This window comes from Pelodiscus sinensis, chromosome 3 (assembly GCF_049634645.1).
Source record: "Pelodiscus sinensis isolate JC-2024 chromosome 3, ASM4963464v1, whole genome shotgun sequence".
NCBI lineage: Eukaryota > Metazoa > Chordata > Testudines > Trionychidae > Pelodiscus > Pelodiscus sinensis.
In genome coordinates, this window is record NC_134713.1 from 75,596,084 (window position 1) to 75,608,792 (window position 12,709).

Genomic DNA, 12,709 nt, shown 5'->3' on the forward strand with positions numbered 1-12,709 from the left:
GGAGGCAGGGACAAGTAGCATACAATTACGGGGAATTAGAACAGCAACAAGTAGTGCAGATTTATCGGCTTTAATTGTCTATTGTCAGGACAGAGCCCTTCTTGTGGATCAGGCCACAGCCAATGCCTTAATACCTCTAATGGACTATCTATTGTGGGATTATCTCTCCTAAGGACAATGGTTTTCTTTAAAACTAGTTGTTGTTTTAAAAAAATAGGTACAGCCCTTGGTTTTTCTCTTTGATTTGTTGCATTCTGCAGGAAGTAGCTGTGTTGCTGTTCTGACAGCAGCAGTATTCCTTAGGGGAACTGAGAGATACCTATTGAACATTAACCCCATTGCTCCACCTACTCTGAAGAGTCCCATCAGGAAACAATAGCCTGTTGATAAAGAGCAGATAAGCAAGGACACATGGCTTAAGAGTCTCTCTGCTCTCTCTATTCTAAAAGCTTTCCTGGGTTTTGCAAAGTAAACATTACAACATTTAAAGAAGGATAAGGTGTCAACTATTTAATGGGGTTGTGTTTAACAGCAGACACATTCTTCTTCCCTTCCCACCCTGCACATGTCAAGTACACAAGAATGAAAAGACTGTCACTGTTGGATATGAAGAGGTAACAGTGAATAGCAAGTGTTTTTTCAGAGCCATTGTTGCCCTTCTATTTTAAGCATATAGTTGCAACTCAGACCCCTTTGGTCATAAAAAGCTTTACCATTTATTTCTAATTTACTGTCTTTATGGTGTGTATCTTTTGTTTAGTTAGTCTGTTGTGAAACACCCTCTGTGGACACGATCCTCAGCTGGTATAAATTAGCATAATCCCATGTACTGTAAAAATGGATATGAGTTTTTCTCTAATGTGCTAGTGCCTAAGCACTAGCTTAGATAAAAGCAAAAAATGGCCAGGAAGAAAAGTAGGGTCTACCACATTGTGGTTCACAAGTCACTGTTACTTACGTAGTGGGAGCCTGAAAAAAATCATAAAATTAGGAAAAAATCCTTGCAGGGTTCTGCACATGCCTTATACTTACTTTCCCATGACAGTCATCCCCACGATATGTGCTCTGTCTGAGTAGATCCCATATGTATGCTGCCTCTTCTAGATAAATCTTCCCTCTCTTTTCTTCCTCTTCCTCCTATTTCCCTCTCCTTACTCTAAAAGAGAAGTAACATGGCAAGGTCTCTCCTGAGATTTCTTCCTAATTTGCACAAAGGAAAACCAGAGAGATAGCCTCTTCCAACCCATCCTTTTGCCCATCCACTTCACCCATACCAAATAGACCAGTGATGCAACCTGTGACCCACAAAACATTTTGTTTACCACTGCCGACATGCAGGGTTGCCAGATTCCACTAAAACAAGGGCACACGAAGTGAGGTGCATGCTGATTGCTCACGATGCCAACTGTGAGAGCCATGCACTCATTCTGCATCCAATCAAAGGCCTGCTACAGTTCAGTCAGCACACCCCACAAATTCTAAGTATGCAAGTGCAGGTAGCAAAACTACCATGTCCCAGAAAGGTAGCTTGATTACAACAATCTTTCAGCCCACTGAAATAAAGGGCAGTCACTATACATGTCCACTAACTAGCTTAGGTTGCCCATCACTCAGACTCAAAATGGGGGAGAGATGCCTTTCACAGCTAATTCTTTTGCTGTCCACAAGAAAGGAGATGTACAAAGTTAGCCCCATTCAGTGTGATCTCTTTCCCCCATTGAAGGTCTCTGAGGCATTGATTCTAGATTCTTTCTACTTCAGGAGAGGGACCTTTTCCCATTAGTGACTGATGTGGGTTGTTTTGACTTGATCCTAAGTCATCAGAACAATAAGGGTACGTCTACACTACAGCGCTAGTTCGAACTAACTTAGTTCGAATTAGTTAATTCGAACTAAGCTAGTTCGAACTAACGCATCTAGAACTAAAAACTAGTTCGAACTAGCGTTTTGCTAGTTCGAACTAGTAAGTCCACATTGAGTGGACTCTGAACAGGGCTTAAGGATGGCCGGAAGCAGTGCCGGCAGGGCATAAAAGGAGGACTTAGAGCGTGGAGATGCTGTCTCAGGCTAGCCGAGGGCTGCGCTTAAAGGGTCCCGACCCCCACCCCGGACACACAGTTCTAAGGGGTGCCCCGCTTGCAAAGAAGTTCTGGCTTGGAGTGCCCTGAGTGCCCACACTGGGCACATCACACCACTCGGCCATCAGCCCGGCTGCACTTGCCGCAGGCTGCCATCTGGGGAGAGGGAGTAATTGGGGGGCTGCAGGAGAGCTTCCACCCCCAGAAGCCCGCAGAGCCAGCCCAGTCCTCCCCATCGGGGGCTCGTACCCCATTCCTCCCTCACCTCCTTCCACTTGCCCTTCCCTAGCCCCCCTTCTTCTTGATGTACAAAATAAAGCTAATGTTTCTTCCAACATTGACTCTGTCTTTATTGAAAAAAACTGGGGGAGACTGGGAAAAGGAGGTGGGAGAGGGGAAGAGAAAGGCTGGGAGAGGGGAGGGCAACTAACATGATCAGGGGTTGGGAACAGGTCCCAGATGAAGAGAGGCTACAGAGACTGGGACTGTTCAGCTTAGAAAAGAGGAGACGGAGGGGGGACAGGATAGAGGTCTCTAAAAGCAGGGGTTGGGTGGAGAGGGTGCATTCAGAAAAGTTCTTCCTGAGTTCCCATAAAGAAGGACTAGAGGACACCAAAGGAAAGGAATGGGTAGCAGGCTTGAAACTAGTAAGAGAAAGTTGTTCTTCTTCCCAAAGCAAATAGTTAACCTGTGGAACTCCTTGCTGCAGGAGGCTGTGAAGGCTAGAACTAGAACAGAGTTTAAAGGGAAGTGAGATCAAGTGATGGAGGTTGGGTCCATGGAGTCCTATTAGCCAGAGGGTAGGAGTGGTGTCCCTGCCCAAAGTTTGTGGAAGGCTGGAGAGGGATGGCACGAGACAAATGGCTTGGTCATTGTCTTCTGTCCATCCCCTCCAGGGTCCCTAGGGTTGGCCGCTGTTGGCAGAGAGGCTACTGGGCTAGATGGACCCTTGGTCTGACCCAGGACGGCCATTGTAAGCTCAGGGCTCAGGGTCGGGGGTCTCAGTGGACCCCCTTGATTTTCATGCACACCTGCTCCTGGGTGGCCAGGCTGGCAGCTCTCCTGCCCTAGACGGCCACTTTCCTGTGCCTAGTGCGGAGATCGTGGACGAGGTCCACGATGTCCGCACTAGCCCAGGAAGGTGCCCGCCTCTTGCGGTCCAGGGCAAGCTCCCGGGAGCCGCCAGCCTGGTCCCGGCAAGAGGGGGTGGGCTGGGAGGCATCGGGTGGGTGGCTCTGTGCCGTGCCAGGTGCAGGGTCTGCTAGCTGGGTGCTGGCAGGCTTGCACCTGGCACGGGCACCGTAGCCAGCCCGTGCCCCTTTAAGGGGTCCGGGGCCGGGAGGGGGGCATAGAGTTTCCCTGGTGTTGGCCAGAGTGGCCACCAGGGAAACCTGGGGAGGGCTAGCCTCCCACTAGTTCGAACTAAAGGGCTACACAGCCCTTAGTTCGAACTAGCTAGTTCGAACTAGGCGTTAGTCCTCGTAAAATGAGGTTTTCCTAGTTCGAACTAAGCGCTCCGCTAGTTCGATTCAAATTCGAACTAGCGGAGCGCTAGTGTAGCGCATAGGAAAGTTAGTTCGAACTAACGTCCGTTAGTTCGAACTAACTTTCTAGTGTAGACATACCCCAATTGATTTTAATAAAGCCCAAGTGAGAACAAAAATAATAAAATATTTTAATTTGATTTTAAAGGTTTAAAAAAAAAACAGGTGGCAGAACATAAAGAGAATGATTCAGTCTTGCACTAAGCTATTAGTGACTGCATACCCAGTGGTGCTATTCTTGCTATTGCACAGGAGAGTCAGAAATAAAGGAAAGGAATTTGGAAGCTTTACAAGGTAATGATCAAGGTGCTCTGTAATTAAAGGCCATCCCTGAAAGCTGTATATATTAATTCAAAAGCCTCCCAGCTACAATACACACCACCCTAAACTTCCTTGCAAAAACACTCCGGCTACGTCTACACTGGCCCCTTTTCCGGAAGGGGCGTGTAAATTTCACCAGTCGTCGTAGGGAAATCCGCGGGGGATTTAAATATCCCCCGCGGCATTTAAATAAAAATGTCCGCCGCTTTTTTCCGGCTTTTTTAAAAGCCGGAAAAAAGCGGCGGACATTTTTATTTAAATGCCGCGGGGGATATTTAAATCCCCCGCGGATTTCCCTACGACGACTGGTGAAATTTACACGCCCCTTCCGGAAAAGGGGCCAGTGTAGACGTAGCCTCCATGTAGATTAATTTCTCTCCTTCTAAGCAACATCACTCTGAAATAGTCCAGGATCATATCTGAAGCCTGCAAGAGCACGTCTGCACAGTAGGGCTAAAGCCAAAATAAGCTACACAACTTGAGCTATGTCAATTGCATCGAAATAGCTTATTCAGCTTTTGGCACTGTCTACACAGCAGGAAGTCAGAGAAAGGGCACTCTTCCTCAGACTTTCCTTACTCGTAAAATGAGTGTTACAGGAGTCTGAGTAAGAAGTCCTCCAGCTCAACATTATTTTGACATGTCGAAATAATTGCTTGTAGTGTAGATATGGACTATGTTATTTCGGAATAATGTCATTTATTCCAAAATAACACTGCTATGTACACATATCCTAAGTGTGCTTCTGCAAGGTCGTGAAAGCATGCAGTGAGCACAAGCTTTTAATATTAACAATTTCACATTTCACTTATCACTCTTTTCTTTGAATCACCTTCTGATGAGGTTTTTCAGAAATGCAGGCAAAACTGAGTGGACCTGAGGGGAACAGCAACTTGAAAACAGGAAAAGTCCTTCTTTGGGCCTGACTTCTAAAGCAATTTATAGGAAAGAAATATGTAGTGATCCAAAGACCCCAATTATTTTAATCAGGGTCATGACCACAGTTGGTCCCCAAATGTGTACGGGTGTGAAGATGTCTACATACAGGAAGTGGGTCTGGTTGTTACTACTGATGTGGTCAATCTGCCCCTGAGCTTGTTTGAGTAAGGAAGGGGGAAGATGTAAAAATGAGACTGTGCTTTATTTAATCTCTTGTGGGCATTTTTATCTCCCCTACAACTTTCTAGAGAAGTTACTCTATTGCAGCCAGTGTCTCAAGACTCATTCTCCCCACCCTACTTCTTTCCTCTACACTAACTCAGACTCACAGGCATAGAGAAAATAATGCAGCAGCTGAAGCTGAGTATCATCAGTTTGTTGTTGAGCTGAAGTGGTGATAGCATCAAAGGAAATGGATGGGGATTTCTGAGATCAGAGCTGTTAGGGCCATTCATGATTTGTTGCCAGGCTGAGAGCTGCTGCAAGATATATCTGCCTGAGAAATGCTGATTAATAAGGTAATTGAGGTTTTCTATGAGCGAGAAGGAAAAAATGAAAATATGACTAAAAATGTTCTTTTTGAAATGAACAACATTTTGAGATTGCAAATTCCAGACAATAGCAGCAGCTACTGCTATGAACGATTTCTATACAAAAGCAGCAAACTGCCAGTCGAGTAAGACGTCTTTTATGTGTCTCTGTAGGGAGGAAGGTCAGAAGGTCAGTGTCTATTTTCTTTTCATGGTAAAGTTTCTTCATGCTTGTTACTTTAATACAGAATATTTACTGTTCGTCTTAATGTCCATCTCTGCTTTCCTTAACATGAGAATCTTATTTAGTTTATTCTCGATCATTAGAACAAGACCTACATGAAAGTGAAATCCCATATCCTAAACTACTGTAGTTCTGCTCTCAGGCTCTGCTAAAACACCTGGAGCTAATTTCAGGGTTGCCTTGCTGAGTGTCACAAAACTATTTGAAGTGTGTATGCTCTATAAATTCCAGCCTACTCCATCATCTCTGAAGAAGGATTAAAACTGAATTGGATTGGTGGCATCCTCCTATCAGCCAAATAAATATTTGATTTGATTCAGTCTCTCTTCTTCCTCACAGAAAAAGTACCTCATTTCCATGAGTTAGACTTACCTGTCCCCACTTTTCTTTTACTTTACTTTGATCTGCCATTGAATTGTGTGTTGGTTACCTCAGAATACACAAGGTGGTTTTTTTATTCAGATAAGGAAGTGAAAACACTGAAACATCTGCATCTCAGAGTGAGACTATTTTGTGTGCATGTGTGTGCATGTGTGTGCAAAAGAACCACTTCAGTATGACTACATTGTTTTTCAGCCCTGTGTGGTGTGACTCAGCACTAGTTAATTAACCCAATCAAATAGGCCAGATTTCTCTTCTTCCTATTTCAGAGCTGTTCTAGACCTCATTTTGGATGTGCCTTGGTTTTACCCTGTATAGCCAATTACATTTATACCCATCAACATCAGTGCCCTTGCCACTTCTCTTGTGGAATTACACACTGGGAGCAGTTAAGCCAGGACACTCACACGCGGCAACTGCCCTACTTACATCCAGTGGCATGAGCCTTTCTGCATTAGAACATGCGGAAGGTCTTTACACAGATATACTATTCTCAGCATTGCAAAACCTAGAGAGGCAAATAATCCTTTCCACCCTTATTTTTATCAGCAGAAGTGGGGGCTAGTGGGGTGGGGTGAGAGGGAGGTGTGAACACCTTTGAAGAGTGCTAGTCATCTGATTTCACAACATTGTATTTTTCTGAAAAGAAATATGAAACATCTGCCTAGGCCAAAACATATAAACATGTGTTGGGAGGAGGGAGTAATGCTTGCTGCATCCTTAGTAAGAGGAAAGAAATTATAAATATGTCTGCAGAAGTGAGGCAAGAAGGAAAAGTAGGAGACTTGCCCTTCAGCCAGCCAAGTTGTGTTTGTAAGAGGATGGCTGTCTATAAATGGAATTGTGCATCATTGTTTCTCCATTCTGGAGGATTCCTCACTGAAGAGACAGGACCACTTGAAGGAAGTAAGGCATCTGGTTGTTTTGTAATGAGAAACAGGAATGCTCTTAATAATAAACAAACAGGACATTGTATGCCATCATCACAGGATGTCCTTCCTTCTGCCACACACTGACTTGGAGAGAAGGAAAAAATTGACAAGGGCTCTCCGGGCCCACTAATTACAATACCAATCCTTCTTCCACTAGCAGCACATTCTAAAGTGATCAGTTGAATATTGTCTAATACGAATTTAGGTCTGAGGGCTTTTTTTAGTATGTTGTACTTAAAAGTTGGTGAATGCCTTTTTAATATGTCTTGTTTTGCATGTATGTAGGTATGTAATAATCTTCCCCATTTATTATTTAAAATTATGTGTTTTTTCTAACTTCCTTACTAAATATCAATGTAAAGAGGTTTAAACATGGAATTAACTTATAGCCCTTGATTTTTGCAAGAAATAATTTAAATTCTGAGGCTCCTGAATTGTTTTCAAATAGAATACCACAGTTGTTTAGATGTATTTGTTAGAAGCTTTAAATTATATGTTTATATTCTATAACCTGGAATGGACTTTTCAATTGCTGGTTTAATGATATCTCTTTTAAATTAAGCTAGAGGGGGAAATGAGCTGTGTCTTTTAGACCTCACAATTCAAAATAATGGAATAATGAATGGATTTCTAGTAGAAATTAGATGACAGAGGCAAAGCCATAGTAATATTGAAGTCATATGTCTCCTTCATGTAGAAGTAAGGCTGGCTCTAAGGGACTGCTAATATCCCTATGCAGAAAGAGGAAAAACCTCAGTGAAATGTCAGAAAGAAAAAAAATTCCCCTTGGTTGGATCAGAGTTTCATTGGTTCTTCTCCGTATGAGTTACAGGTATAGCCCCACCCCCTGCTTTTGGCAGCCGTGACTGTGAGTAAATCAAATGAGTGGCTAATAGGAAATCTGAAACAGGGAGGGGAAAGGAACAGGCTGTTTAGTTTACACACAGACTGAAAGTATTGTAACACTCAGCCCTCCAGTGTTTCTGAGAGGCAAAAGCAGTAAGTGCAGCAGCACCTGTTTGACAGAAAAAGAGAGAGAGGCACAAGCAAAAGGAGTTAACTCTCTAGGTGTGAGTCAGTCTTACTCTAACATACCAAGTGGAAGGAAGAAGAAATGTTTACTGGGTAGATATGAGCGAGACTTATCTTAAACGTGGAGCTTCTGTTTGGAAACATTTGTGGACTCTACCTTGGTAAGGAACTTGATTCCTTTTTTCTCCCCTGAATCTGTTACGGTCTTTTTAGTGCTGTGTTAATATAATATTAAGCTAAATAATTAGACTAAATAGCAAATGTTTCTTGTTAAAACTGTTCTGTGTTCAGATTTGGAAGACCTCAGCATTAACCCTTTCACTTCTAGACGTCAGTTCACTGGAGTTTCAGTATTAGTCTTTATTTTCATCTTGATAGTCAGTCAGTAAATATTTAGCTGATGATTTGATTTGACTTTAAATTAAACCAAAATTTAAAGAAATGGTTTCTTCAAAGCTATTAGGAGGCTGTTGTGATGAAAAATAAATGGGATAAATTTTATGTAGAACATTTTATGAAGTGTATCTACATTGTCCAGAAAGTCTTGGTGTGGTTACTGGCTGTTTGATTTTAACTAGGAGTCAGAGACTGACGGGTACATTTTTTATCCTTGCCCTCCCGCAAAATGGGTCTTTTAATTTTGTAGTCTATTTTTAATGTTTTGGTTGGGAGAAGGAGATGGAGGAAATTCCACAATGGTTGGATATTTCTAAAGGGAAAATGAGTTTTCGATTCTTTATTTGAAACCATTTACAACTACCAGCTTGAACAGGGACATTCTTTAGTTCTCCATATCATTCAGAAAGATGATATTGTAATGCCTGACAATTTGATACTCTTTCTGTCCTAAATAGACATAGGCAATCAAGGATTTGATGGAATTGTTTCATGACGATTCTTTTTAGTACCATTAGCTGTTTAATTCTGTGAGATGTCATCAAGACAAAGAAACAGAAGGACTTTTTTGTTGTTTTTGTTTTTGGTCCAAGCGAATGTGTTCCAGTGACTTGTGAAAAGCTGTTGCCGCAACGCTGTTGGCAGGATGTTGGCTTTTTCAGCCTTCCATGTCAAAGGATATCAGGACGTCAGAAGGGGGCCAGGTTGTTTTGAGAGTTGTTTGTGTGTTGGAAGCCGGTGGGAAAGTTCAGGCTTCCCCATTTGGGAAAGGCAAGGCAGGGTTCCGCTCTTCCAACATGCGCTTTCCTTTTTTAGCTTCACTCAGACGCAGACAGCAGCTCCTTCCTCTTCCTCTCCTTGTTTGTGACACTTTTTCCAAGGCAGCTTTTCCACAGCCACTGAGTGGTCTCACAGCCATGACCCCAGATTTTCTTGGGCACAGTATTGGCGTTGCAGAACTTCTGCTGTGAGGTATTAAGAAAAGGATCTGTGAAAAGCGATGCAGATAGCTATCTTAGGGATTTTCCTCTATTCTTTTGATCTCATTATTAATTATTATTATTATTATTATTATTATTATTACGAATGTTGGCATTTTAAGACATTGCTTCAGTAAAGGCAACTTCGTTTTATACTGATTTGTTTTTTGGCTATTACTCAACTGTACCAACTATCCTACATAGGCTTTTAAAGTGCCACAGACAGCTGTATTAGTCACACTGTCTCAAAGGAAACCACAGGAACTGAAGGACAATGAGGATTAAAGGGGTTTTTTTTCTTCTTTTCCAGGCTGCCACACAGTGTAGCTCAAACGTTGTGACTTTCTAAACGCCGGTGAAAGGGACAGAGTGGGCAATGAAAATGGACATGGAGGATGCTGACATGACTCTGTGGACAGAGACTGATTTTGAAGAGAAGTGCACGTACATTGTCAACGATCACCCCTGGGACTCCAACGCTGATGGAGGCACCACAACTCAGGCAGAGGCATCCTTGCCAAGGAACTTGACTTTCAAATATGCATCCAACTGCAAAGAGGTAAGCAGGCTTCTGCCAAGGAAGGTTAGAATCTGACAGCCAAATCACAGTGCTCTGGAGAGTGACTCCCTCCTTACACTTCCACTCTAACACCTTAAAAAATGCCACTGGCATATTAGACAAATCTTTTTAATTCTTTAAGGGATCGTACACACATAATCGATCACTTAACACTTCCATGGCTAAGTCACACGTCCCTAAAATTAGTTCTGTACCAATTAGCAAACAGTTAAATCTTTAGGCAACTGCATAAGCATGTTTAAAGTGGAGGTCGTCCCGGGTGCCAGTTTCTAGACTGCTGTTAGTCAGACTATTCCCTGCCTCTGGCCCAGAGATTAAAGTGCCTGAGTTGTACAATAGCTTTGAAAAGAAAAAAATATATAATTCCTGGAAATTTGTTTAATCGTTTTTTTTTTCTTTTGTATGAAATTACTTTATTCTTTTAATGATCTTGCTTTATTTGCAACTTCCTAAATTCTCAAAACTCTGCCCTGCCTATTAATGAAGAGATGGGAGCACTATTGCAAGAGTCACAAAGAAGTGCTTCCCATATCAATATTCCTTAAACTATTGTTTATCTGGGGCAATACCTTTACTTGTAGATAGACATGCAAGTATCCTTATCTCTGGAGTGGGTACATTCTTTGTTGTTGTTTCAGAAGGACAGGGGGGAAGGGGGAGAAGATCCCAGGTGAGCAATTGGTCATGTGTTTACTCCATATACACTAGCTATTATAGCTAGGTGTGATGTTCAACAGGGTAATAATCCTAGGGACAGCCCTTAATTTCTCCTTGTCCTGCAACTTGTGGTAGAGCAGCTAATACCTGTGTTGCTACTATGGCTAAATATACTGACCACGGAACTGAAAAGGGATATGAATTCATTCTTGCCTGACTATCAAAAGTGTCCTACCAAAACAAGTACCATGGAAATCCATTCGCTGGTTTAATCCTGTGTACAGAAATAGGGCCAGATCTTCAGCTGAAGTAAACTGATGCAGCAGAATTCGGCCTTACAGTTCTGACTAGAATGCATTGTTGTTTGGGAGCTGGTCAAGGATAATCATCAAGAGAGAGGGAGAAAGATTATCCTTTAGAAATCTGAGGGGGGAAATGAAGCTTAAAAAAACTTGAAAGGCAAAAAACTAAAATTGCTCCTTGTTTGTGGGATTTTTTAAATATTACTGTGGTTTGGGAGCTGATGCTATAACTCTGTGATGAACGCATTTCCATATTCACTCTGTGTTGCTGACATGAATATGCAGTAAGACAGCTTCTAATATACTAGACAACTAAATAATAACTGTTTGGCCACTCAAATTCTTTATTCTCCTCCCTCAACTTAGTGTGACTGCCACAACACAAGAAGTCTGAGAAATGTTTTCAATTCCTTGTGATATGTAAGAGAAAACCAACATGTAGGAGTCAAGAGTAATTTTCTTACAGCATAGTTCAGCTTATTTAATCAGTCTGAGATCATTATGATTTTTAATATTTTTAAAAGTTGTTGAAAATTTTTTCCAATACCTTCTTCTAAAATGTCCATTTGGGATCCTTTACTAAAAGGAGTCTCAATACAGAACTTTTTTTTTTAAATAAAAAGTTTCCCATTCTGCTTGGCTTCTGCAGAGCAGCACTTACAGAGTAAGAAACAAAAGGAACTTTTGATTTCTCTCACTATATTCCGCGGTTGTGAGCGAAAGAGTCAATCTGATTAGCCCCATATATTAAAGCTACAGCACTACATTTTTAGGCTTGTGATCCACTAGTCACTTGTCAACATAGTTGAAAATTGCTTTGGTCACTTTCCTCACAGTACAGTGTACCTTTATAAATGTGGCTCTAGATATTCCAAATTTATTAAGCAGGGAGATAAAATTGGACTCTCTGTGTGTACGTGTGTGTGCATGTGAACATGGAGCTATGGCTTTTGCAACTGAGTTGTCTTCGCTGTTAATTTTGGGAAATGATTGGATCTTTATTTTAAGGAATGATGTGAGCACTAAGCCAATTTATAGACAAAAACAGAGTTTATGAAATACTGAAACTCACATGATTAAATCTGTATTTTTGTAACCCATGTCCAAAGGGACTAGGCATACTACTGCATTGTATGTGCAGACTTGGGAGGACTGTTGCTTGTTTATTTGGGTTGTTTGGTTAGTTTGTTTGATAGGAAGGTGTTTGTGTTTTGCGAGTTATTTTTTTCTTTTCATGCATCTTATAGCTCTGCTAATTCAGTAACTCCTCCTTAAAGACTTTTATTGAAATGGCGAGAAATTCTATGACACAACATGCTTTTGTTTATTCTTGGACCTTCCCCAGGGATTTTTTTAAGGGCACATTTTTCACTATGAAAGATATGTCAGTATCTTTTAAAAATGAATTGCTTCTGCTCTTAATATTTGGAATTATTAGACATGGAGAGGGCTGTATATTTTCACGTGGCGGCTGTTTTCTCCACTTTCGCAATTAATGAAAAATGTATGAAGGACAAAATGATAATATCATACTTTGCAATATTACATCTTTTTTAAGATGACAAGTTTAAAAAAATCAGGAAATTTCCTTCTGCCTCAATCCTCCTAACCCTACATCGCCGAGCTATTCTTAGTATAAAATATCAGATGTTTGGGACCATCAACATAACATTTATCCTGCTGTTTTTACTGAATCTGGGAAAAGATATATTATGAGGTGTTCTCAGAATTCTTTACCTGTAGCATAAGATCCTCAATGCAGTACTTTCTATAATAAGGGTTACTCTTCAAAG

At 41.5% G+C, this 12,709-nt stretch overlaps 1 protein-coding gene across 5 annotated transcripts in view; it reads left to right on the top strand.

Moving 5' to 3' along the window:
- Positions 1–12,709, top strand: part of PRDM1 (PR/SET domain 1) — a 141,301-nt gene that overhangs the window by 101,634 nt on the left and 26,958 nt on the right. For 4 of the 5 annotated variants that reach the window (XM_075923947.1, XM_006118470.4, XM_006118460.4 and 1 more), the window contains one exon: positions 9,688–9,936. In XM_075923947.1, the coding sequence (XP_075780062.1) occupies positions 9,754–9,936 (183 nt within the window). In that variant the 5' untranslated portion in view covers positions 9,688–9,753. Of the gene's footprint in view, positions 1–7,484; positions 8,163–9,687; positions 9,937–12,709 lie in introns of those variants that run through there. The other variant, XM_006118462.4, reaches the window with a different exon arrangement.